The following is a 27,028-nucleotide window of genomic DNA, read 5'->3' as shown; positions in this document are numbered from 1 at the left end:
GAGAAGCATTTACTGGTCACCAGTCTAAGTGAAGTAGCCTCTCCCCACGCAGTCCCACAGCTGTTTTCTAATTTTTTTTTTCATAGTATTTAACCATTACCTACAACTATCAAGTTCATTTGTGTTTGTTTGTTGACTGTCTCCCATCAGACTGTAAGCTCCATGAGGACAGAAACCTTCTCTACACGGTCATGGCTGTATTCCCAGCACCTAGCACAGTGTCAGCCTCATGGGGCATGAATGGATAGGTAAGAAATACCATGCTGCTGTTAAAAGAAACTGAGGTAGAACAATTTCCCCTTCCCTAATCTCCCTTACCCTTTCCTACTTTTTGTTTCTATAGCATGCAATACCTTTTAATGTATCATTCACTTACTTATGATATTGTTTATCATCTCCTCCTGCAAAAAATGTAAGTTCCATGAAGCCAAGGATCTTTGGCTGCTTTGTTCACAAATGTATTCTAAGAGACTAGAATACTGCCAGGCACAAGATAATGTTCAATAAAAACTGACTGAGTGACTGAATAGATCTCTATTTTCTCAATGTTTAGCATATAGTAATGAATGAAAAGGCAAGTTGTTGAGCAATGTGTGTAAACTGTGTGTGTACATATGGACAGACACACACACACACACACAAATGTTGGGATATGTGTAGGAAAACTTATGGTATTTAAACTTTTATATTGCTTGAATTTTTTTTTTACATTGGCATGAATATAAGATGTTGACAAAGATGTGGAACGGGGCGGCGGGGGGAGGCACCTGAGTGGCTCAGTTGGCTAAGTGTCGAGATCTTGACTTTAGTTCAGGTCATGATCTCATGGTTTGTGAGATCAAGCCCCACGTCGGGCTCTGTGCTGATTGCACAGAACCTGCTTGGGATTCTCTCCCTCTCTTTCTCGCTCTCTCTCTCGAAATGAATAAACATTAAAAAAAAAAAAAAAGATGTGGAGCACAGAACTCCTATAAATCAGAGTTGGTAGTGTATATTGGTACAACCATTTTGGAAATAATTTGGCATCATCTGGTAAAGCTGCAAATGTGCCTATAACATGATTGCAATAGATATAAACAACCATAAAAGCATACACAATGGTAAAATGTAGTAAAATAATAACGAAATGATGAGTTTGGTTTTCAATCGATTTTATTTCATTGTTAAGTTTGTATAATTTAATTTTTCTAAGTAGCTGTATTTAACAACCAATTTGAAAAGTTCTTGCTAAATTTAATAAGTGAGTCTCACAAGTCAGTATGAGATGGTTCCAGCACAACACTGGTTGTCTTATTATTGAGTTGGAAGATTTTGTTAGTATTTATTTATTTATTTATTTTGAGAGAGAGGGAGAAAGCCTGAGCAGGGGAGGGGCAGAGAGAGAAGGAGAGAAAGAATTCCAAGCAAGCTCTGCACTGTTAGCTTAGAGCCCCACACAGGGCTTGATCTCACCAACCACGAGATCAAGACCTGAATATAAATCAGAAGTCAGAGGCTTACTGACTGAGCCACTCAGGTGCTCCAGTAAGAGTTTTATATATATATATATATATTCTCTATCAGCACCATCCATTAGAAATTTCTGTGATATTGGAAATTTCTATAATTCTGTGCTGTCCAAAATGATATCCAGTGGCCACATGTGGCTATTGAGCACTTGAAATGTGACTAGCACAACTAAGGAACTTTTAATTTTAATTAATTTAAAGTCAAATTCAGATATTCACGTATAACTAGTATGTAAGTATCTATTTTATTTAATAGCACAGTAGCAGACAGAAAGACCTCACTCTTCCCTATTTGGGGTAATGACATTGGGGACACTAATATTTACCATATTGTGCATGCTTTTAGATGTTCTTAACAGTTAAAAGCACAGATTATGGAGTCAGAATGTCTGGGTTCAAATCTTTAGTTCCTTTCTCTAGAAAATGGGAGTAACAGGACAAACCTCACAGAATGGTGATAAGGAGTAAATAAAGTACGGAGAATGCTTACTACACTCGGGCTATCCTGTAAACGCTCAATTATTACAATTAGTTATTATTGAGTTCTTAGATAAGACACTTTCATTTTTTTTAATTATTATTATTACGGGATTCTTCTTATCTTAAAACAAACAAGCTGCTTTTGTCTCAGGAGTCACTTCTATTTTTGACCCTGTTACTTCTGTAAAATTGGGCTAATAGGCTCAGTTATTTTGAGAGGTACTAAACGTCACCTATAGGTCAGTTACTAACGAGCGAAACAGTCTTTGGAGGAAACTGCCATAATTCCTTAAAGGAAAAAAAACTTAAAAGGAAAAGAAAAAGAAAACCTAAGCCCTCGAATATTACCCGCCCCTCCTCAAGGGACCCTACCCATTCCTTTAAAATTGGCCGGGCTGCAGAGAGAAGACTGAGTGACGGCGCGATCGGCCAATCAACGCGATCGGCCAATCAGAGGAGGCCCCGTTTCGGGCCCTCCCCAAAGCCTCATCCAACCGCGTACCGGTAGCGCCCGGATCAAGACCGTTGCGAGGGGGCCGGTTCCAAATGGGCCAGGTTGCGGGGGGGGAGGCGGGCCTATACAGAAGGACCGCGGCGCCCTTTGCGCGTGGGGACTGGAATTCAGGCCCCAGCTGCTGGGACTGGCCCGACCCAGCGGGACGGCAGGGACTAACCTGTGTCTAGATCCCATCCCAGCACGCGCAGACCGCCGCGAGTCCCTGGCGTCCCCTCCGGCGCGCTCTTGGCGCCACTTTCCCGAGCGGAAGTCAGCCTGCGGCTCGGGCCCTGGTGGGACCTGCTCGGAGAAATGGCGTCGCCGGGTGAGGCGTTGTGCATGGCTCGGCAACGGGGCCCCGCGGCCGGCACGCCTGGGCGAGTGGGCCGTAGCCCGCGGGAGGCTAGTGCTCGCCCCTCGGGAGCCGGCCAGGCGGGAGCTTCTTCCCCTGTGGGGAAGGGGCATGTGCTTGGGCTCTTTTTGGGGTCGTGTGATGGAGGGCTGTCTAGCTGGTGGGACTGCAGGCAAGCGGAGGGGGAGTGGGTGCGAGTGCGGCGTGGAGCTACGGGTGCCCCCGAGGCCCAACCGGGGGCCGCGGTTAACCCTAGGTCTGGCTTCACTCATTCATTTGACTCGCGGCGGTTCCCGGGCCGGCGGGGGGTGCCTGAGTGGAAGCTTTCGGCCAAATCGTTCTTCTTTGGACCGTGGTTTCCTTTTTAGTAAAAAGGAGGAAGGAAATCACTCACCTGAGAACGTAGGGTATAAATTCTGAAGTTAGATTCTCCTGGTGCATGCTTGTAGCCTGCCAAGTGTTCGTTTTGTGTTCCAGCGCAAGTTCCTTAACCTCTCCGCACCTCAGTTTCTGATGTGTAAACTAGATCAGTCACATTATCCGCTGCATAAATTGCTGTATCAAAATAAGCTGATTCCCTTGCGTAGTTTAAAATAGTATATGGCACTAAGCAAGCATCAATAAAGTTAACTGCATTGCTAGTTATTGAGTGAGCACTGTGCAGAATGGAATCCTCATGTAGTCTCACCGCGGCGGCGTGGGGCATGTGTACTATTATTTACATTTGACAGATAGGAAGGCAGAATTTCAAAGAAGAGAAGTAACTTGCCCACGATAACAGTGACTAAGATACTGGGTCATTGTTCCAGTTTTTGAAAAGTTGAGGGTGATAGAGTGGTTAAAAACAAACTTTGGATTCAAAATGCCTGCAGTTTGATTCTCATTTGTTTTTTAGGGCAGGTAACTCCTGAGTCTCAATTTCTTGGTCTGTAAACCACACTCATTTGCATGTTGTGAAGATTTAATGACTCAGTGCATGCCAAGTACTTAGCATATAGTATGGGTATATCCCACACATGTTTTCATAGTCATTTACTAGATCTTAATATATTGAGTACATGCATGTATACAAAGCACTGGAGATTCAGGTTTTTCTTGCATTTTTCTATCCTTTAAAAGTTCTGGCTTTGACCTTGAATTCTAGCCAGACTCTGACTGCTTCTCACCTCTACTACTGTCACCCTGGCTGTGACCACCATTATCTTTTTACTTGGGTTATTACTAAATGGTGATCCTTTTTAGGTCCTTTCTCCTGCATAGTCTCAACACAGTTTTGTTTATTCTTGGCAATTGTGTCAAGATCTCATTAAATCCTGACAATTGTGTCAATGATCCTGTTAAAATGTAAATCAAATCACTCCTCAAAACTTTCTAGTGGCTTCCATCTCACTCATTAAAAGCCAGAGGCCCTACAAAGATGTTAAAGGCCCTTCAGATTTAACCTCTGCTGCCTTTATCACCGCTTCCATACTTTTCATCTTTTGCTTATGCTACTCTAGCTATACTTTCCTCTTTGCTAATATCCAAGAATACTATATATACTGCTGATTCAGGGTCTTTGCACTTGCTTTTCTTCTTGGGATAGTTTCCCCAAAAATGTCTTTGTGACTTGCTCCTTCTTTTCCTTCAGGTCTATACACAGTAGTTTTATTTCTTAGTTAGACCTTCATAGACTCTCATATTAAAAATTGTAGTTCTTCTCAGTTAATCTCTTCTGTGCTTTTTTATTCTCCATAATGATTGTCACCTAACGTGATAAATAATGTTTCTTAATTGTGTTGTGTGATATCTTCCTTTTCACCCTAGAATGTAGACTCTGTGAGGTCTTGTTTTGTTTTTTCTGTTTCCTGCTTTAATACCAAAAATAGTGCTTGGTAGGCATCCAATAAATATTTTATTAATGAATGCATTATAGATTTCTTTCTAGTGTTTTTAAAAACAATTTTTTTTAATGTTTATTTTTGAGAGAGAGAGAGAGAGACAGACAGAGAGTGAACAGGGGAAGGCAGAGAGAGAGGGAGACACAATCCCAAGTAGGCTCCAGGCTCTGAGCTGTCAGCACAGAACCCAACATGGGGCTCGAAGCCGCTAATGGCGAGATCGTGATCTGGTCCAAAGTCGGACGCTTAACTGACTGAGCCAGGCACCCCTTCTAGTGTTTTCTTAAACTGTCTATTTTTTTATTTTGAGAGGGAGAAAGAGGAAGCGTGAGCAGGGGAGGGGCAGAGAGAGAGGGAAAGAATCCCAAAATGTAGGGCTCCATGTGGGGCTTGATCTCACAAAACATGAGGTCATGACCTCAGCCAACATTGAGTCGGATGCTCATATGACTAAGTCTCCCAGGCACCTCTCTTTCTAGTGTTTTAAAAAGAACTTTCACATTTTTTAGATTATTTAACACATACACAAGGATTTAAATAGAACTAGCATTCATAGAAGAACGATTCTGAGTAGCACTAATGTAGGCATCATTTCTATAATATACTCCAAAAAATAATTATCTAACCTCTTTAGTTAGATTTGAGTTTGAGTCCAAGATCGGCTGCAGGCTACTCTCACTCTGAATTTTCTTATTTGTAAAATAGATACAATCATGCTTTTTAAAAAAAGTAATGTGTATGCCCAACGTGGGCATTGAACTCAACAACCTCGAGATCAGGTGTCACATGCTCTACCAGTTGAGCCAGCCAGGCTCTCCCTAATAATGCCTTTCTTAAGGGATTATAGTTCAAAGTAAATTTGACACTATAGGCAGAGGTTTAGGACCATTTCTATTGGCCTCATGATTATAGTAGTGCTCCCGTATCTGCAGGGCATACTTTCCAAGAACCCCGGTGGATGCCTAAAACTGAACCCTATACATATGTGCTTTTTTCTATACATGCATACCTATGATAAAGTTTAATTTATAGATCAGGCACAGTGAGAGATTAACAACAATAACTAATAGTAAAAGAACAGTTACAACAATACATTGTGCTAAAGGCTATGTGAATGTGGTCTTCCCTCTCTTTCAAAATATCTTGTCCTGTACTCACCCTTCTTGATATAGATAACTACATGATAAAATGCCTACGTGATGAGATGAAGTGAGGTGAATGACACAGGCATTGTGATGTAACGTTAGGCTACTGTTGACCTGACAGTCCTGGACCGTGTTTGAACATGGGTAACTGAAACCATGAAAAGTATGGATAAGGTGATGGTGGTGAAGGATGGATATTGTACAATCGGGTGGCAGACAATTCAGGAAACAGCCCATAAAATGTACCATTGCTAACTGCTTCCTGTCTCCTGGAGCGTAATAGACAAGGATTAACTTTTCTTTCCATGTATTTAGCAAATATTAATTTAGTACTATGCCAGGTGATGTGTAATACTTGGAAATACGGGGATGTATCGGAGAAACTATCCTGGAGCTTACAGTTTAGCAGAGGAATCAGACATTACACTATTACTTATGGTTGTGAAAAAGACAACATGGAAGAAGTACCGGTTGCTATGCATTGATCTGGCAACAATAGCAGTGCTAATAGAGGTAGCTAACATTTATGTAGTTCTTGCTGTAACAGTCACTGCTCTAAGATCTTTCTATGTTAACTCATGTAATCCTCATTACACCCCTAAGGTAGGTACTGTTACTCCCCACTTTACACTTGAGGAAACTAAGGCATGGGTTGGCCACATTGTAACTGCCACAGCCACACTGCTAATAAGTGGCAGAGCTAGAATTTAAACCTGGCCTCAGAGGTCACATTCTTTATAGTACTTTATAGTGTGGCTGTATAAGTCACTATAGTACTGGGGACCTAACCCAATTACTGAGGGCTGTTGGGAGGCTTTTTAAAGAAGAGATACTTGAACTGAAATCTGAGAGTAAAAATTAAGCAAAGTTGAAGTAAGGGAAAGCATGAAAAAGTGCTGGGTAGGGAAGAACATGACTCATTAGAGGAACAGAGGGAGCCAGAGAGCCACAGATGGAGGGAAGAGTGAGGGAAGAGATCCTGTGAGAGGCAGGCAAGGCCGTGGTGAGGGGTCAGGATTGGGCCTGTCCTAGTGGCATAGAAGTTACAAACGTGCTTGAAATGGAGTGGCCTGATGGGTTCTGTGCTTCAGCCCACAGAGGCTGCCAGGAGGACTGCCCTTCAGATGGATGAAGGAGACAGTACCCACCACTCCCTAGGACTTCTTTCCAGTTTAAACCTCCCAGTCCCCTCCCACTTCCTCTTATGATTTGGTTCCCAGACCTTGGTATACGCCATCATTGGAACTGTACATAGAACTTTGGAATCGTTTGTGGAGTGTATTTAATAGTTATTTCCCCCCAAGGTTCAAGCACTGTCTTCCTGTTGGCTCTGACAATCATAGCCAGCACCCAGGCTCTGACGCCCACTCACTACCTCACCAAGCCAGATGTGGAGAGACTGAAAGCCTCACTGGACCGCCCTTTCACAAGTTTGGAAACTGCTTTCTACTCCATCGTGGGACTCAGCAGCCTTGGTGCCCAGGTGCCAGATGTAAAGGTAAGGCTACTTTTGTCTTGGCCTCATCCCTTGACTGTGTTCCTTTTGTGTACTTCAGAACTAACTCTTGCTCATTTGAGGAAGACCAAGGCAAATCCAATGTAAAAAATACTTATTTCCGTCTGCCAGATCTTTTTTTTTTTTCTTAATGCCTAATGTATGTTTAGGACCATGCCAGGCGTTATAGTAGAATATAAAGAAGAGTGAGTCTTAGAAACTTAACATTTTACTGTAAACTTGACATTTTACCTCTAGAAACTGTTGCTATAGTTCTGAGTGAGACTGTACAATACCACATGGACTTCTTAAGTGCCCTGTACTTGTGACTCATAAATAATAAAGGAATTCAAGATGAGAGCATTCATATTTATTAAACACTGACACTGTATCAGGCAGTTTTGATTTTTTGTTTTTTTGGACCTTTGATGAGGAACATGCATCATGACTAAAACTTTACCTGGTTTTAGGAACAGTCTTAAGTGAATTTACATTTTATTTATTACAGTAGCATGGATAGCTAGGGTAAAGGGGTTAAGGCCAGGTTTCTCATATAAGCCTTGTGTTATCAGTTTTCTGTGGCTGCATAACAAATGACTATAAATTTAGTTATTTAAAACAGTATTCATCTATTAGCTGATAATTCTGTAGTGAGAAGTCCAGGCAGGTTTGTATGTGCTCTCTACTTAGTGTCACAGAAGGTCCAAGTAAAGGTGTTGGCCAAGGCTGGGCTCTTATCTGGAGGCTCTGGGGAAGAAAGTGCTTCAGTTTTCTTCAGGTGATTGACGGAATGCATGCAGTTCTGTGCAGTCTTAAGTCTAAGATCCCCATTTTCTTGTGGGCTGTCAGCCAAGGGCTGCTCTCTGTTCCTCAAGGCGACCCACATTACTTCTCATGTTGTCCCCTCCCCATTTAAGTCAGTAATGTCATGTTGAGTTCTTACTCTTCAAATCTCTCTGATCTCTTCTGCTACCAGTTGGAGAAAACTTTGCTTTTAAAGACCGTTTTCGTCTAATAACCGTTTCCATCTTCCCCTCCCCCAGTACCTTTTACTTGTAGAACAAGCCAGATCAACTCATCCTGGAGAAGTTTCCACATTCTGCCTTTGTTTGATAGCATCTTCATACTGTTTTTGAACATACCTCCTTATCTCTTGTATTCCTATAAACTGATGGTTAGCTCTTGAGGCTTACTTGTATTCAGGTCAATTTTCTTTTTTTAAAAAAAATTTTTTTTAACGTTTATTTATTTTTGAGACAGAGAGAGACAAAGCATGAACGGGGGAGGGTCAGAGAGAGGGAGACACAGAATCTGAAACAGGCTCCAGGCTCTGAGCTGTCAGCACAGAGCCCGACTCGGGGCTCGAACTCACGGACCGCGAGATCGTGACCTGGCTGAAGTCGGACGCTTAACCGACTGCGCCACCCAGGCGCCCCTCAGGTCAATTTTCTTGGCAAAAACATTTCATAGGTACTTCCTATGTGTACTTTCTATCAATGGGTGTGTAACTAACATCTGGTTGTTTAGTTATGATAAAGTTGGATCAGTGGATTCAGGTGTTGTCAGATTACCCTCTCTCTGTAAACAGTATCTAGTAGGGACTTGTTTTTGTAAAATCTCATCTGACAATATCTTTTAATTGGGAGTTTAGTCTATTTATATGTAATGTAACTATATTGTTTAGTTTAAGTCTACCATCTTGTTTTTTGATTAGCTGTTTTTTTCCTCCTTCCTTCCTGTCTTAGATTGAATAATTTTTTATAATTTAAGTTTATTTATTTATTTTGAAAGAGAGAGAGCATGGGAGGGGCAGAGAGAGGGAGAGAAAGAGAATCCTAAGCAGTCTCTGCACCGTCAACATGGAGTCCGATGCAGGGCTCGAATGCACGAACCGTAAAATCATGACCTGAGCCAAAACTAAGAGTTGGATGCTTAACCGACTGAGCCACCCAGGTGCCCTGGATTGAATTAATTTTTGATTATTCCATTTTATCTCTTCTGTTGGCTTTTTAGCTCTACTTATTATTTTAGTATTTGCTCTAGAGATTGTAATGTGCGTTTGAACTTCATCAATATACTTTGAATTACTATTTTGCTATGTCACGAATAACAAAAGAGCCATATAACGAGATATTTCTATTTAAAATCCTGTCATTTGTGCTATCGTTTTCATACTATTTACTTTCTTTTAAGCATCACAGCCTTGTACTGTCTGTTGTCCAGTGTCTCAACTTCGTATATTTTTTTAGTTTTGTCATTATTGACGGCAGGAGGTAACTTCAATGCCTTTAATTCTGCCACGGCCAGAACTGGTAGTCCCGGTTAATGTTTTGCAATCCATGGCAGTTGTTATTCTTTTTTTTTCTTTTTTCTTTTTTGAAGTATAGTTGACCTACAATAACAGTTGTTATTCTTTTTGATGCTCAAAATGTCGCCTTTTAGCCAGTAGGCCAAAATGCCGTTCTATGTGCATTTTTTGCTTGTTTTTATGTGATCTAGTAGGAGAGTTTGTGATGTCTTAGGCTTACTTTTACATTTCCTGCCCCACACTAAAATCAGTAACTGCTATTGATTTATTGAATGCCTCCTGTGTGCTGGGTACATTGGATATATTAGCTTGAGTTAATTGTCTTAATTCTATGTGGTCAAAAATAGTATCCTGTAATAGAGGAGGAAATGGAAGCTCAGAAAGGTTAGGTAATTTGCCCGATGTCTGCCAGCCATCATCTGAATACTGTATGGCAGAAGTGTTGACAGACTATGGCCCCCAGAGTCAAATCCTGCTTTTGTAAATAAAGCTTTATTGAAACACAGCCATGCCCACTCTTGTAGCGTCTTTTGCACTTTAGCAGTAGAGTTGAGTAGTTACTGAAGAGACCGTCTGGCCTGAAAAGCCTAAAATATTTACTCTCTGGTCCTTTACAAACAGAAAGTTTGTTAATCCTGCTGTATGAGGTCCACACTCATTCAGGTTTCTTCTGACAGCTAGCTCTTGTTTCCTGCCCAGTATTTCCTTCCTTAACATATGACTGTATTAAGGAGACAATTTTTCCTTGTGATCATACTGTTATAAACCCTCAAGGTGAATGTACTTCCTAGTAAAATTAGTTTTGCTCAAAAGAACGAGTGCAGGCATCGGTGCTAGTTAGCCCAAGTTTTTGATTCTGGCTCCACCTCTCTGTAAAATGGGAGTTACGATCCCTTCCTCACTGGATCATTATAAAAATAAAGTGAAATCCTATTAAGCCTAGTAAGTGTTCGGCCTACAAAAGGCCCTTCAGGTGGTAGTTATTGTTATTATTATTATTATTATCATCATCGTCAATATTTTAAAAGTTTTGCTTCTATTTATAATTTGTTCAGGGGAGTTCAGACAATGCCTGGCACAGATACTGCAATGTACAGAGGGATGCAGTCTGTAGAGGGCCTGGGGACGAGACAGAGCAGATTGGGAGATACAGAGTGAAACAGTCTTGCCCTATAGAGGTTTTATATTGTGAGATATAGGAGACAAAATTGGAATATTAGGTTAATATTAAATTTTGGTGGATTTGAATGCAGGAAGAGCAGTTTCTACTGGTCATTTTCAAGCTTGTATGGAACTGTAGGATTCAGTCCAGGGAGATCATGGAAGAATGAGCCACTTCCACGTTAGCTAGAGCAGTGCCTTTTTATCCGTCTCATGATTTGGGGTTCCACATGGATTTAGGTTGAACACATACTCCTAAAGGTGTTCTCTGGTGATGTCCAGAGTTTGAGGGGACGTTGGTCAGGGCTGAAGATGCAGACTGAAGCCATCTGGATGGCTGCAGTGCAGTGTGATATGGGGTAATTGCATAATTGGGCCAGCTATGGCTTTGTGTTTATAACACAGACTCTAAAGTCAGACTGCTTGGCTTCAAGTTCTTGACTTCAGAGCTACATAGCTGAGTTAACTGTGCAGCTTACCGAACCTTTCAGAATCTGTTTTCTCATCTGTAAGATGGAGATAATAATAGTCCACTCACCACTCATAGTCTGTTAGCATAGTTAACATGGTGATGGCATGGAGTATGTACTAAGTATTAGCTCTCAGCTCTATTATGTAGTAGTAGTGGGTGATGGACATCGATTGACATTTTTCTCGACTGTCATCCCCATTGCTTGATGGCTAATAAACAGAGGGTGTTCGACACATGGTTGTTGAATGAATTGTAAACGTTGGCTTATTAGAAATGGAAGCTCTCAAATATGCCTGTTAACCAGAAAGTAAATGGGTTAATCACACTTTTTTCTTCAAGTCGCTTGTGGAATGTGCTGCGGTGATTGTGTGATGTGCACATCGTAAGCAATGGAAGGGAGTTGTATGGAAGGTTCAAGCTAGCAAATTGCCCTATTAGATGTGCGCACTAAATAAATCCACTGAGGACAGTCTCCCTTACTGCCACTTCCATGTGGTGATGTGCATCCTGCTCCATTGTTGTTGCTTTCAGCTGAGCAGAGAGAATGCCCTCAGCCCTGCTAGATGCACTGAACTGGCTGCTCTCACAGGTAGATCCTTAGGGGAGATTTTGGTTATTTTGTCATAAGAGATTTTCCCAGCAAAACTGAGAGGAATGGGGTTTAATAAGAATATGAGTAGAAGGCAGTTGTAGGAACAACAGAATGTGGAATGAGAGTTAGTTTTAGGTGTTAGGAAGAGTGAACAATTTCATTTTAATAATCAGGTTCTATATATGTATAATTAAAAGCCATACAGGGGCGCCTGGGTGGCGCAGTCGGTTAAGCGTCCGACTTCAGCCAGGTCACGATCTTGCGGTCCGTGAGTTCGAGCCCCGCGTTGGGCTCTGGGCTGATGGCTCGGAGCCTGGAGCCTGTTTCTGATTCTGTGTCTCCCTCTCTCTCTGCCCCTCCCCCGTTCATGCTCTCTCTCTGTCCCAAAAATAAATAAAAACATTGAAAAAAAAATTAAAAAAAAAAACAAATAAAAAAATAAAAGCCATACGCACATGAGGGTCACCTGGGAGGCTCAATTCGTTGAGTGTCTGACTTTGGCTCAGGTCATGATCTCATGGTTCGTGAGTTCAAGCCCTGCATCGGGCTCTCTGCTATGTGCACAGAGCCTACTTCAGATCCTCTGTTCCCCCCTCTCTCTGCCCTTCCCCTGCTTGTTCTCTCTCCCTCAAAATAAATAAACTTAAATAAAAATAATAAGCACATGAGAATGGTGGTTTTATAGATGTTACTGCTTAGCCTTCTTTAAGATTTAAGAATAATGAGAGTTGTTTTGTATTCACTATAATGAAAACATGAAGTAAATAGGTTATATATTATGCAAAACTTGTGATGTAGTGTTTGAATGACTAAAATCAGGAAACATTAGGCAGTGTTTACAGGTTGTCAGACAATCACACACTTTCCCTGTCTGTAAAAAGGCGAAAATGGTACCTATCTTATAGGGTTGTTATGGGGATTAAATGAGATGATTTGTATAAAGCGCTTAGCTTGGGGCGCCTGGGTAGTTTAGTTGGTTGAGTTCTGACTTCGGCTCACATCATGATTTCTTGGTTCGTGAGTTTGAGCCCCACATCAGGTTCTCTGCTTGGGATCCTCTGTCTCACTGTCTCTGCCCCTTCCTCTCTCTCTCTCTCTCTCTCTCTCTCAAAAATAAAAATTAAAAAAAAAAAAGAATAAAGTGCTTAGCTCAGTGTCTGGTACATGGTGAGTACATATGAAGGACAGGATGTTTGTACCATTCACCGAGTACTGAGTGCTTGTTGAGGGCCAGGTACTCAGCTGGTTGCTAGGGATAGCAGACAGTCAGACATTCCTTCAGGCAGTAATTATTTGTGGAGCATTTGCTATGTGCCAGGAATTATACTAAGTGCAGAAAAGATAACAGCTCATTACCTAGTGAAGGACAGGTACCACGATAGTGAGATCAGGTGCTGAGTACAAAAGGATGCATAGCATGTAGAAAGTCCCAGGCCCACGTGGTGTGTGGAGTTCAGCAGAGGGAGAAGCTCACTCACGCTGTCTGCTGAGAAAGCTCGCCATAAGCCCTAACCTAGTACAGGGGGGTTGCCATCTGTACTGGCTGCTGCACGATTCATTTAGTCATTTAACAGATATTTAGTGAATTCGTGCCATGTGCTTGGCTCTGGGGATTCAGTGTTGAACAGTGAAAGAAAGCTTCTGCCCTCTTGGAATGTATACTCTAATAGTGGAGATAGACATTAGTCATATAAGCAAATGTATACATGAATATTTGTAACTACGGTAAGTTTTACGAAGGTGAGGTATATAGTGTTTATTTTTATTTTTTATTAAAAAAATTTTTTTTTAACGTCTATTTATTTCAAGAGAGAGAGACAGCGTGCGAGTGGAGGAGGGGCAGAGAGAGGCAGACACGGAATCCAAAGCAGGTTCCAGGCTCCGAGCTGTTAGCACAGAGCCTGACACGGGGCTCAAACTCACAAACTGTGAGATTATGACCTGAGCCAAAATTGAACACTCAACCGACTGAGCCACCCAGGTGCCCCAAGAGATATATACTATTTATAAATAGGGGACTTTGACCTGGTCAGGGAAGGCTTTCCCAAGGAAATCTCTGAACTTAAATCTCACTCTGTATCCCTCTAAATTACAGCTCCTTGAGGGCAGGGACCTTGTCCATTTTATTTGTTGTACATCTCCAGTTCCTAGAATAGCAGCTGGCATGTGGTAGGCACTCAGTAACTGTTTATTAAATGAAGGAAGGTATGACTGATCTGAAGTCTAAAGGGAGAAGAAGAGTTAACGGGGGCAGGGGAGGGAACTTTAGGCAGAAGGAATGGCATGTGCAAGGGACCTGTGCAGGCAGGGAGCAGATTACATTTGAGAGACTGACTGGAGGCCGCATGTTAAGCAGACAGTGGGAGAGAGAGGAGTGCAGCCAGAGAGAAAGGCTGGAGCTAAGTCTAAGTGCCTCGGCGGCCACAGGAAAATTTTTGCTTTTTTTCTAAAGAGCAGTTGATTTTATTTTATTTATTTATTTATTTATTTTTTTAATTTTTTTTTTTCAACGTTTATTTATTTTTGGGACAGAGAGAGACAGAGCATGAACGGGGGAGGGGCAGAGAGAGAGGGAGACACAGAATCGGAAACAGGCTCCAGGCTCTGAGCTGTCAGCCCAGAGCCCGACGCGGGGCTCGAACTCCCGGACCGCGAGATCGTGACCTGGCTGAAGTCGGACGCTTAACCGACTGCGCCACCCAGGCGCCCCAAGAGCAGTTGATTTTAAGCAGCAAGTATCATGATCCATTTTCATTTTGGAAATGTTTCTTTCCTGTTCTATAGAAGACAGACTTTGGCAGGGGAATATGGGGCAACACTGAATGCAGAAGGGGTGCAAAAGATAATACCCGGGGATGCCTGGGTGGCTTAGTCATTTGGGCATCTGACTCTTGATTTCAGCTCAGGTCATGATCTCATGGTTCGTGGGATCGAGCCCTGCAATAGGCTCTGTGCTGCCAGCATGGAGACTGCTTGGGATTTCCTCTCTTCCTCTCTCTGTCTCTGTCCCTCCTCTGCACGCATGCGTGCTCTTTCTCTCAAAATAAATACACTTAAAAAAAAAAAGTTAACACCTGGACTTCCAGCGTTTGCTGCACAGGTAGATGTTGAGCTGTTCTGTAAGACAGGAACATAGGTTTGTGCAGGCAAGTTCATGAATTTGGTCTTAAACCTGTTGAGTTTGAAATGCCTTTGAGTCATGTAAATGGCCATTGAGAGAAGTCTGGGTTGGGGGTAAAAATCTTGAGAATATCTGCATAAAAGTTCTGGATGAAGCCGTGGGCATGAGTGAGATTGCCCCGGGAGAGAGAGGATGGATGAGAAGTGGGCCTAGGAGTTGAAAAACTCCAGCGTTGAAAGGTCAGGTAGAAGAGGATGAAAGTAAGGAGCCCCTGTGAGAAGTAGGACAAGAGCCAGGAGAGTGCTGGAGAATCCTGGAAGCAAAGGGAGGCGAATGTTTCAGAATGAGGAAGTGATCAGTTCTGTCCAGTGCTGAGGGAGTGAGCACTGGAAAGTCTCTTTTGGCTTTTCCGACTTGGAAACTCACTGGTAGCGGAGAGAAGGTAGCAGCTGGGGGGAGAGAAGGATCAAGAAAAGTTTATTTTAAAAAAATGTTTATTTATTTATTTTGAGAGAGAGAGAGAACCTGAGCTGGGGAGGGGCAGAGAGAGAATCCCAAGCAGGCTCTGCGCTAACAGCGTGGAGCCCAACGAGGGGCTCAGTCCCCACGAACTGTGAAATCGAACTGTGAAATTGTGACCTGAGCCAGAATCAAGAGTTGGGCACTTAACCGACTGAGCCACCCAGGCGCCCCCAAGGAAAGTTTTTTTTTTTTTTTTTTAATTTTTTATTTTTGAGACAGAGAGAGACAGAGCATGAACGGGAGAGGGGCAGAGATAGAGGGAGACACAGAATCGGAAGCAGGTTCCAGGCTCTGAGCCATCAGCCCAGAGCCCAATGCGGGGCTCGAACTCATGGACCGCGAGATCGTGATCTGAGTCGAAGTCGGACGCTTAACCGACTGAGCCACCCAGGTGCCCCAAGGAAAGTTTATTTTAAAAGAAGTCTTGACTTCTGGGTGACTCAGTCCGTTGAGCGTCCGACTTTGGCTCAGGTCATGATCTCTCAGTTTGTGGGTTTGAGCCCTGCATCGGGCTCTGCACTGGTGGTACTGAGCCTGCTTGGGTCTGTCTCTCTCTCCCCCTGCCCCACTTGCTCTCTCTCAAAGTAAATAAATAAACTTTAAAAAATAAAATAAAATAAAGTAAAAGAAGTCTTGAATTTTGTTAATATGTCAGGAGTTACCAATTGAGAGGGAGAAGTTTAGCTGACAAGTTGAATGAGATGAATGGGCTTCCAGATGGAGAGAACTGCTCACACTAATCTGGAGGCTTAAAAGTGCTTGTGTTTTGGGAGCAGTGAGTTGGTTGTCCGGGACAGCCAGAACAGAGGTGCGGGGGAAGTGTGGTAAGAAGTATGTATGAGGGGCGCCTGGGTGGCGCAGTCGGTTAAGCCTCCGACTTCAGCCAGGTCACGATCTCGCGGTCAGTGAGTTCGAGCCCCGTGTTGGGCTCTGGGCTGATGGCTCAGAGCCTGGAGCCTGTTTCTGATTCTGTGTCTCCCTCTCTCTCTGCCCCTCCCCCATTCATGCTCTGTCTCTCTCTGTCCCAAAAAAATAAATAAACGTTTAAAAAAAAAAAAGAAGTATGTATGAAAAAGGTGAGCCCAAGGGGCACCTCAGTGACTCAGTCAGTTAAGTGTCCAACTCTTGATTTCAGCCCAGGTCATAATCTCATGGTTCGTGAGTTCGAGTTCCACAGTGGGCTCCATGTTGACAGTGCCGACAGTGTGGAGCCTGCTTGAGGTTCTCTCATTCCCTCTCTCTCTCCCTCCGCTGCTCATGCTCACTCCCTCTCTCTCAACATAAATAATATATATGTACATACACACATACATTGTGTGTGTTATATACATGTATGTATATATACATATATGTATATATACATGTATGTATATATGTGTTATATATGTATTATATATATGCACACACACACACACACACACATATATAATTTTTTTTTAAGAGGAAAAGGTGGGCCCCCTTACAAAGGACCTGGTGTGGGAGCTCTTGCCTTGGAATGCCTCTATATCACAACACGGTGACGAAGTCTGGCGAGATTACAGAGTGTGGTGTGAGAGGAGTTCAGAGTAGTTGGGAGATGTTAATGGTGAAAATAAGGGAGAGGTAAGGGCAGATGAGAGAGATTTAGCTATCTTTTCTTGGTTCCTGATTCTGTTCAGGGAGTTGTAGGGAAGAATGGGTAGAGAAAAGCACTGATGTTCTTTGCTCAGGAGGATGTTTAGATAATTGGGAGTATTAATATAGGGCATAGAAGGTTAGAGAGGAGCAGATAGGGAGTGGACACTTAGGGGATGATTTGCAGGCCTCAGTTGGGAAAATGAATGTAGGATGAGGACAGCTCAAGTCAGAGTTACAAACCCTTGGAAGTGGCCAGCTGAAGCCTCAGCATTGGGTGGTCTTCCAAGAGTCCAGGGTGTGTTTCCAGAGGTCTTCTGGCACTTCTGCTGCTGCTGCTGTTAAAACCTAGTACACATTGGGAGCTTGCTTAAAAGCCACTGACTGCTGGGACTGTTTACCTTCATTTGCCTGTACAAAGAATTAGGGAATTGGCACAATGCTGGTTTTCCTACAGGATAAATAATTTTTCACTAGAGATGAAAAACCTTGAGAGACAGAGGTTGTATGTAGCTCAAACTATGGAGCCAGGCTGCCTGGGTTTGAATTCCAGCTCCTCCATTAAGAGCTGAGTGACCTTGGACAAGTCACTTTGCCTCTCTGATGACTCAGGTTTCTTATCTGTAAACTTAAGATCAGAGGAGGACCTAATACTTAAGGAGAAATGCACATAAAACACTTAGAACAATGTTGACACATTTTAAGTGCTCAAAAAGTGGTAGCAGTGACCATAATCCTTGGGGGGGGCGGGGGAAAGGGTGGTCTTGGATGCTGTTGTTCTATTGTTAAAGCACCAGATGGCGATAAAGTACATGTCTTAAGTTTACCCACATTGTCCTGAAGGATTCCTTGAGTAGATTGTTTTCTTTTTCAGATCCCTAATTTGTACAGTGTGAAGTATTTCTTTGTGTGTTTTTTTTCTTCTCAAACTTCTGGTTGAAACCCACTTGTTTTGAGACTCTTATTTAACTTCTTTCATAAAATTTAAAAATAGATTTTTGGTTAAAGTAGCACACACACACACAGGAAAAAATCAGATAATACAGCACAACTGTTAGTGAAAAGCATCAACCCATTACCTGGCCCACCTTGTTCTACACCCTGTCTTACTCCTCAGAAGCACCCACTTTTAACTGGTTTTATTGCCACTTAATTTTGAATAGCTGAATTTTATGTTACCTCCATCAAAATGTTTAGCAATGTAACTATTAGATAGTATTCCTTGTGGTTTGATACAGTGAGAATAGCATGAGTTTTATTATGTGCCTACTTTGTGGCAGACACTGTGATTGGGGTTCATCCAAGTTTTTGCTCTTCAGTAACTGGTCACTGGGGGAGGTAGTTAGTACAGTGTGGTAAGCACTTTGGGGGAGCATTTGGGAGGGAAGGCCCTGGCCTAACCTGGGATGAATGTCCGTAAATGCTTTCTGGAAGAGGTGACATCTGAACAGAGATGAAGATAAGACCTGGTTGGGCAGACTGGAGGGACAAGGGAAGGGTGCTCCCAGCCGGGGTAGTAGCAGGGTCACATACATGCCAAGGCGAGATCATAGTGTCTCTGGGTAGCTGCAGCACGCTGGAGGGTAAGACTTTGGAGTCGGAGGTGGTGTGGTGGTAAAGCTGGCACTGAAAGTGCCAGTCACAGGGGCATTTTATGCTGTATCAGAAACTTCGGCTCTTTTTCTGAGGATAATGTGGAACCACCCGAGGGTTTTGATAGCAGAGTAACATGGTTACATTTGTATTTTGTGAAGACCACCCTTGAAGCAGTCAGTATGCAGAATGAACTGCATGGCTTGAGGCCAGTTAGGAGATGATTAAAAGACTAGGTGACAAATGGCAAGTACCTGAAATAAGGCAATGAGGGAAGCCAGAGGATGGGGATTGGGTTGGAAAAATGAAAGGAGATAGGGTCACCAGGCTTGTAGGGTAACGGAAAAGTCGAGAATGATTCCTAGGTTTCTGCTTCAGGTAGTAGGGTATGTGGTGGTGCCTGTACATGAGCTGGAAGGTCCAGGTGAAGAAATAGAAGGTTTCAAGCTCATTTTAGGTGTGTTGAACTTGACTTAACTTTGGAGACATCTAAGTGGAGACCCCAGTACAGTTAGAATCTGTGGAGACGTTGCCATTTTGTGGCTTTGTCACCTTCATCAGGTGACTTACCAACTCTAAGCTTAGTTTCTTTTCCTGTCAAATGGGAATGGTAATCTCTACCATAGGGTCCTTATGTTCATTAAAAGGAAGAGCATCATAAACACCCAGCACAGGTTATGGCCACAGCAGGTGATCAGTGAAAATGTTTTTTTTTTTTTTTTCTTTTTTCTTTTTTCTTAGGCTTCAGAAGGACTAGAGTACTTTAGGTTTGTTGCTCTTGATATGAAGTCTACAGTGTTGGGTAATACAGTGTTCTATGGAAAATACCTGCTTAAAACACAAAATCTTGTATAGTTCATACTTTTAGCCATCACAGATTGCTTAGCATTTTGTCCTCAAAAAACATGTATGCTTTCCCAGTCACTGTGTATATTGCCACTTATCATTGACTTTCCCTCCTATTTAGAAAGCGTGCGCCTTCATTAAGTCAAACCTTGATCCAGGCAATGTGGATTCCCTTTTCTATGCTGCGCAGTCCAGCCAGGCCCTCTCAGGGTGTGAGGTGAGTCCAGCTTCTACGTTTCTATATGCTTTACACTGTAATGTGTATTTTTAAAGGGGGAGGGTCATGTCAGATTAAATTTTTTTTTTAACAATAAGGATCCATTAGTGTGGGTGGGAATTCCATTCTTGTGATTTTATTTTTCTTAAGGAAATGGAGTTTATTTTTTTCTCCGAGTTTTCACTTTTCATGGCTTTTCAGTAATTTTTCCTATAGTTGCCTCTCTTCTGGGAAGCCTAGATTTTTCTCTCCAACTCCCTTTAACTTTTAAAAATGTTCAGAGTTGGGGCGCCTGGGTGGCGCAGTCGGTTAAGCGTCCGACTTCAGCCAGGTCACGATCTCGCGGTCCGTGAGTTCGAGCCCCGCGTCGGGCTCTGGGCTGATGGCTCGGAGCCTGGAGCCTGTTTCCGATTCTGTGTCTCCCTCTCTCTCTGCCCCTCCCCCGTTCATGCTCTGTCTCCCTCTGTCCCAAAAATAAATAAACATTGAAAAAAAAAATTAAAAAAAAAAAAATGTTCAGAGTAAAAGAAGAATGTCCCCATGCCAGATTTCTGGAAATCCGTTTCATTGAACATAGGAGAACCATACAAATAGACAAGTGACTTGCCAGAATCTTTTCAAGTGTTATGCTGAGTTCCTACAGACATTGAATTCTGGTGTCCGAGCAGTTGAGGAGGGACAACCGTGTGCTAGCCGGGTGGTATGACTTTGGCGGTCTCTCTGCGTGTTGTTTGCCACAAACTACCAGCACCTGTTCTAAACTCTATGTCTGCCAATCCTTTCTTAGATCTCTATTTCAAATGAGACCAAAGATCTGCTTCTGGCAGCTGTCAGTGAAGACTCATCCGTTACCCAGATCTACCATGCAGTGGCAGCCCTAAGTGGCTTTGGCCTTCCCTTGGCTTCCCAAGAAGCACTCGGTGCCCTTACCGCTCGCCTCAGCAAGGAAGAGACTGTGTTAGCGTAAGTCACCGTGTCGAGCACTTTTCAGACTTCATTTGTGTCAGAGACTGTCCTGAGAGAGGGTTCGTCCGCTGATTTCAGCACATATTTTCTGGGCATCTACTATGTGCCATGTGCTCTGCCAGGCGCTGCAGACACGATATTAAATTAAGACAGGGAAGGTCCCTGTCTTGGTGGACTCATCTGGACACCGTGTTCCTCAAGATACTGAGTCAGAATATAAACACACTGCCATATAAAGACAGAATTGCTTCAGGGGCACCTGGGTGGCTCAGTCGGTTAAGCGTCCGACTTCAGTTCAGGTCATGATCTGAGTTTGTGAGTTCAAGCCCCACATCAGACTGTGCGCTGACAGCTCAGAGCCTGGAGCCTGCTTCGGATTCTGTGTCTCCCTCTCTCTCTGTGTCCCTCCCCTACTTGTGCTCGCTCTCAAAAGTAAATAAATAAACAAACATTAAAAAAATTTTTTTAAATAAAAAATAAAAAAAAAAAGAGAATTGCTTTTGAGGTTAGAGGCTGAAGCAGGGGAGGAGATAACCGAGGGAAAGTGAAGCCAGCAAGCCACGTGCATCTTTGTTGAGGTTTGGCTGGGGCACAGTGAGCTGTTGGCAGCGGAGGCCCTGCACTGGAGGACGGCTTATAGGATCCCTTGAAGCTGTGACAGACACATCTGCTGGGAGAAGTGTGTGCTCAGAGGAGAGAGCATTCTAGGAATCAGACTCTACTACTCTGCAAAAGCTTAGGTGAAGGAGAAGCACTTAAAGGAAAGGAACTCTGAGCAACTTTCCTGTTTATTATAAATTTAATGTTTTAACGGACTTAAGGATGTTTACTAAACTTTTTTTTTGTCATTAGTGAAATGCATTTAAAAAATTTTTTTCATGTTTATTTTTGAGAGAGACAGAGACTGAGTGCGAACGAGGGAGGGACGGCAGAGAGAGAGGGAGACACAGAATCCGAAGCTGGCTCCGGGCTTTGAGCTGTCAGCATAGAGCCCGACTCGGGACTTGAACTCATGAACTGTGAGATCATGACCTGAGCCAAAGTTGGACGCTTAACCGACTGAGCCACCTAGGTGCCCTGATTAGGGAAATGCATTTTAAAGTTTATTTACTTATTTTTGAGAGAGACAGAGACAACGTGAGCAGGAGAGAAACAGAAGGGGGTGGGGGAGAGGGAGAGAGGAAGAGAGAGAGAGAGAGAGAGAGAGAATGAATCTCCAGCAGGCTCTGCCCTGTCAGCACAGAGCCCTGTGTGGAGCTCGAACACACGAAACCATGAGATCATGACCTGAACCGAAACCAGGGCACCCAGGATATTTATTAAACTTAAAAGTGATTCTATATGTAGTTTTTTTCTTTAACACTGAAATTCCCCACTTATAACAGTACATGTATTTTTTGTTTTGTATTTGTCACCCATTCAGTTGCAACCCCTGAAAGGAGGGGGAGCACCTGGCCTCTTGTTATTTGTTTAGCAAGATGTTGGTGACACCAGTTCCCTATTGCAGATAGTTCAGTTGTTTCCCAGATTTTTGGGTTTTTTGTTAGTTTGTTTTTGTGGGGAGGGGGTAAGATCAAAATGTTTTTAAACTTGAAATTTTGTTAAGGGCAGGGCTCACAGTCAGTTGACATTCTCTCTCACTCACACCCTGTTCATTTGCACACGCTCAGTAAGTAATCAGTGACTTTGGGGCTACTTTTCCCAGGGCTGACGTCTTGTACACACTTTGTCCAGTGCTTGGCCCTGCAGTCCTTTGCTTTCAGGTCACGTTATTTTGATCTCCTCTCATAATCCCTTGGGAGAAATCCCCAGGGATCCCCAGTGAGATCCGTAGTATCATGTCCAGATATCCCTGTCATCACTGCCTCAGTCTGATGCCATCTTCTACAGCAAAACTTTCCTTTTCCCTCCAAGCAAAAAAGAAAGTTTCCCTCCTCAAAATCCCAGAACAGGAAAAAATACAAAGAAAGTACATCTATTTTGGAGTCAGTTATACTTGGTTATATGGTTATACTTTGAACACCAGCTCTGTTCCTTTCTTGCTCTGACTTTGGGTTAGTTACTAACTTCCCTGAGCCGCATCTATAAAATGAGCCCAATAATCCTTACATCATAGAATAAATGTCAGGATTAAATGAGATAATGCATGGGAAGGAGCTCTTGCAGTGCCCAGTTCTTAGCGGGCTTGCACCAAAAGCTCCTTCTCTAGAGCATTTCCTTCTTAGTCTCTTTCTTAGGAAGCTGGTTACTTCCTCGGTTTACTGTAGTTCTTTCTCTTTTAGATTGTAAGCTTCTTTATTTGTGGTGTGCACACAGCATGGTGCATGGGAGGTGCCCAACAAAGAGTTTATAAAGGCTGAAACTGTACTTTGATGTTTCTGTTTTCTTGTAGAAAGCGTGCAGGTAGAAAGAGCACGTGCTTGGGATCGGGGAGAACTATGTTCAAATCCAGACTCTTCTACTTAATATCTTTGTGACCAACACCAGGAGCTTCAACCCCCTTAAACCTCAGTGTTTTCGTATGTAAAACGGAGAGAGTGGTATCTGTCTCATAGGGTTATTGTGAAGATCAAACTGGCAGGGTGCCTTATATAACATTACTACTGACTTGCCCTGTGTAAGGAAATTGGATCTAAATTAGGACTTGTAAATGGGTCATCTACATTGGACTTATTCTAGGATATGAATGTTCATAAACTTGTCTAGAATGGAGAAAAAAAAATTGTAGGTTTGAAGGAACCATCTGAAAAGATGCCATTGTGGTGTCCTATAACCTAATTTCTTTAAATCATTTGCTGTATATTAGCAAGACAAGATCGGCTTTCTTAGTGTTTGAAAAAGTACTTCAGAGGGAAAGAAATTGCTGACTGGGGAATAAGTAATTAAAGCCAGTGACAAAACTTTTCAAAAGCTAAGTGGATTAATTTCAGTCTAAAAACTTCTAAAGTTGTTACCAGCATGACACTCACTCGTTCTAAAGAAGAGAAAAATGATACCTTAATTGAAAAGTTCTTTCTTGGCTGTCTTAGCAACCTTTTCTGGCCTCAGCATTTGTCACGGGCAGATGTGGGATTTTATCTTGTTTGGAAATTCAGGTTTCGTTTTCTCTAGTGCTTTTTAACAACAAAGATCCCATGGGAGTCATTGAATACTCTGGGGCTTTCCTGTCCATGGACTGTAACTCCCCTATTTTCCAACTTGTCATCTTAATGGAATTAATTTTCCATAGAGGGAATCTAAATTGTTATGATCTCAATGAAAGCAGATAAATTCTCTCTCTACATTCCCCAACACATTGACCTGATTGATAAATGGTGGTTTTATATAAAGGCCCAGTCGTGTCTTGGGAAATAGGTAACCATTCTGGGGTTGAGTAGCAGTGGCTTAACCACCAGGGGTCCTCAGCTTTATGCATTCTAGAAAAGCAGCATTTATATTTTCCGGGTTATCTGCACTAAGAGAATAGAATCTAATAAAAAAAACCTTATGCATACATACCTTTCACATTCTGCCTTGAAAGTTTGTCTTACAGGAATATATTCATGAGTGGATAAAACTACATGAATAAGGCATAAAAACAATGAAGTATTGATACATGCTACAACATAAGTGAGCCCTGAAAACATGCTAAGGGAAAGTATAAGGAACCAAATACAGGTTACATGTTATCTGATTCCATTTACATGAAATATCCAGAATAAGTAAATCCATAGAGACAGATGCAGATTGGCATTTACCAGGGGCTGTGCCCATTAAGCTGGGAAGCAAGTGCTTAATGGGTACGGGGTTATCTTTTAGACTGATGGGAATGTTTTGGAACTAGACAGAAGCAGTGATTGTACAACATTGTGAGATACATACTAAATACCACTGAATTGTTCACTTTTCAAATGGTTAGTTTTCTAATGTAAATTTCACTTCAATTTAAAAATATTTAGAGAGTTGAGTAAGGGCTATCTGTTACAGCATTGTATGACTTAGGACAACATAAATGTTTATCAACTGGAGATTGAGTAAATTCTGGTACATCTAAACAGTACGTACTATGTCATGGTTAATAAGAATGAAGTACATTTATATGTACTCATGTGGAAAGTTGTATACAACGTATCATTAAACTAAAAATAAGTTGGAGAACAATTATCTTTTAGGAGTAGGTATTATAGGAATTTTAACTTTCTTCTTTAGTAATGTATTGCTTGAAGTTTTGACAAATATGTACTTTTATAATCAGAAATAAATGGTAGGAAAAGAAAAAGGGAATACATTCCGGTTTCAGAACTGAATTCCTTTTATCTTATTTAATGCCTGAAGGATTAAGTGACTTTCAGGTCTCCCAGCAGGGTGATGATAGCACAAGTATTGAACATTCAACATCTGTTTCCTGAAGCCTTCTTGTTTATAACACATTCATTTGGTTTGCTCCAAATTCTACCCAACAATCTGCATATGTAGATTCTATAATATTCTTTGGTCTTAGAGTAAGAAAAGTAGAAAGTTAACAGGCAGCTAAGTTCTGCCTAGCACAGTTTCTTGTACAACATACAGCTTGGTTGAATTCAATTCTGTTCTCCTGAAGAGCGTATCTCTTTTAAAACTAAGTAAGTCTTAGTCTCAGTGTTGTGTGTGTGTTGACACTAGGAGCAAAACATATTTTCAGAGGAGAGTGAACCTGTGCTCCCTCTCTTCCCTGTGCCCACGGTACTTATTTCAGGTCATGTTGCCTGGACTGCCTTCTCTTGCTGTTATGATCTTTGTAATATGATGTCCTTTCCCAACTGGATTATGATTAAGTTCCTTAAAGACTGAGACTGTGTTATACTTGTAAAGAACAGGAGAGGGGTATTCTTGAAAGTGTCCCAATATAGGAAAGAGTGAGTAGATAAACAGAGATTTGCCATTCATTGGGGTTGTACTCTTTATCTTCCAGAACGGTCCAGGCTCTGCAGACAGCATCCCACCTGTCCCAGCAGGCTGACTTGAGGAGCATTGTGGAGGAGATTGAGGTGTGAATTTATTTTGCCAAATGAATTTCGCAGCTCCTGTCTTTGAAACCCTTTAGAAGAGTCTTGCAGAGAGACATGCATGGTTTATTTTGGCCAGTTACATTTCTTTTCATATCCATGGCACACTTATGTTCTTTGTATCAGAGCAATATGTCCTAGGAGATATTTGTTCACGTAGGATAGCTACACCATCAATAAGGCAACAGACTACTTTTGCAGCCTTTTGTAGGTATAGGTTCATAGTCCACAGATTTTAGAGCCTAACAAACCTCAAATTCAGATATTTTTTAATGCTACTCATTACTTTGTAATCTCAGGCAAATTTTTAATGTGTGAGCCTCAATTCCTTATATGGGGTTGTAGGAACAAGTGAGGTTCTCAAGTCCCTAGTACAAAATAAGTGCTCAGCAAGTGGTCACTGTGTTTTTATTACTCCATCCTTTCCTTTACCTAGGACCTCCTGCTGCTCAGAGCCTACTCTCATGGACTGCATAGTCAGTGATGACAGGCAGTCCACACAGTGTCATCACTGGGTGCCCCACCCAGTGTGGGCACATTAGCTGCCCCCTCATATTGCCCAGAAGAGGTATATGTCTCTGTTCATCCTTTAGAGCATTGAATAAGAGAAATGCTCTGCTCTGTAGGTTGTATCCAAAAGGATGGCCATGGGATCCGCCTGTGTCACGATGCTTCCTGGGTGCACTGCGGCCTGGCCCACTGGCCCTCTGCCCAGAGCAGGGCTTAGGCTTGAGTATAGGGGTCAGGGAAGGAACACTCCCAGGGCTGCAGCAGATACTGTTCTCTTCAGATGCCTGTGTGATATTCTTCACTCTGTGCCTAAGCATCTTAATTGAGAAAGTGCTAAATGTCAGAGGTGTTCTCCAGATTTGGAGTGTGATTTCTCAAAACTGCTCAGGGCGACAGGTTTGTTCATCTTGTTTCTGTTACCACTTGACTTCCAACATGCGTCCATTTTGTTGTGACAGGATCTTGTTGCTCGCCTGGATGAACTGGGAGGTGTGTATCTCCAGTTTGAAGAAGGACTGGAAACAACAGCATTATTCGTGGCCGCCACTTACAAGCTCATGGACCACGTGGGGACTGAGCCATCCATTAAGGAGGTACCTGATAATTCTCAAGCATGAAAGCCAAAGGGGCTGTTGACTTTTATCTGCTAAGAACAGCTTTTTTCAGAGGGGGCTGTTTAGTTAGCCTCGAGACGTAGTCACCCAGTGTCTTGAGTTAGGCATTGAA

The 27,028-nt window shown here is 42.5% G+C and overlaps 2 protein-coding genes across 4 annotated transcripts in view; one reads left to right on the top strand and one right to left on the bottom strand.

The window, feature by feature from the left end:
* Positions 1-2,984, bottom strand: part of MROH8 (maestro heat like repeat family member 8) — a 59,853-nt gene extending 56,869 nt beyond the window's left edge. For both annotated transcript variants that reach the window (XM_040447104.1, XM_040447105.1), the window contains exon 1: positions 2,663-2,984. In XM_040447104.1, coding sequence (XP_040303038.1) covers positions 2,663-2,949 — 287 coding nt within the window. In that variant the 5' untranslated portion in view covers positions 2,950-2,984. The remainder of the gene's footprint in view (positions 1-2,662) is intronic.
* Positions 2,704-27,028, top strand: part of RPN2 (ribophorin II) — a 60,517-nt gene continuing 36,192 nt past the window's right edge. For both annotated transcript variants that reach the window (XM_040447108.1, XM_040447107.1), the window contains exons 1-6: positions 2,704-2,809; positions 7,166-7,359; positions 19,707-19,802; positions 20,590-20,765; positions 25,699-25,774; positions 26,761-26,895. In XM_040447108.1, coding sequence (XP_040303042.1) covers positions 2,797-2,809; positions 7,166-7,359; positions 19,707-19,802; positions 20,590-20,765; positions 25,699-25,774; positions 26,761-26,895 — 690 coding nt within the window. In that variant the 5' untranslated portion in view covers positions 2,704-2,796. The remainder of the gene's footprint in view (positions 2,810-7,165; positions 7,360-19,706; positions 19,803-20,589; positions 20,766-25,698; positions 25,775-26,760; positions 26,896-27,028) is intronic.

The sequence above is a fragment of the Herpailurus yagouaroundi genome, unplaced genomic scaffold (genome assembly GCF_014898765.1).
Source record: "Herpailurus yagouaroundi ecotype Mexico unplaced genomic scaffold, PumYag 196, whole genome shotgun sequence".
Taxonomy (NCBI): domain Eukaryota; kingdom Metazoa; phylum Chordata; class Mammalia; order Carnivora; family Felidae; genus Herpailurus; species Herpailurus yagouaroundi.
Note: the sequence above shows the minus strand (reverse complement) of the source record. Positions and strands in the feature narration are given on the sequence as shown.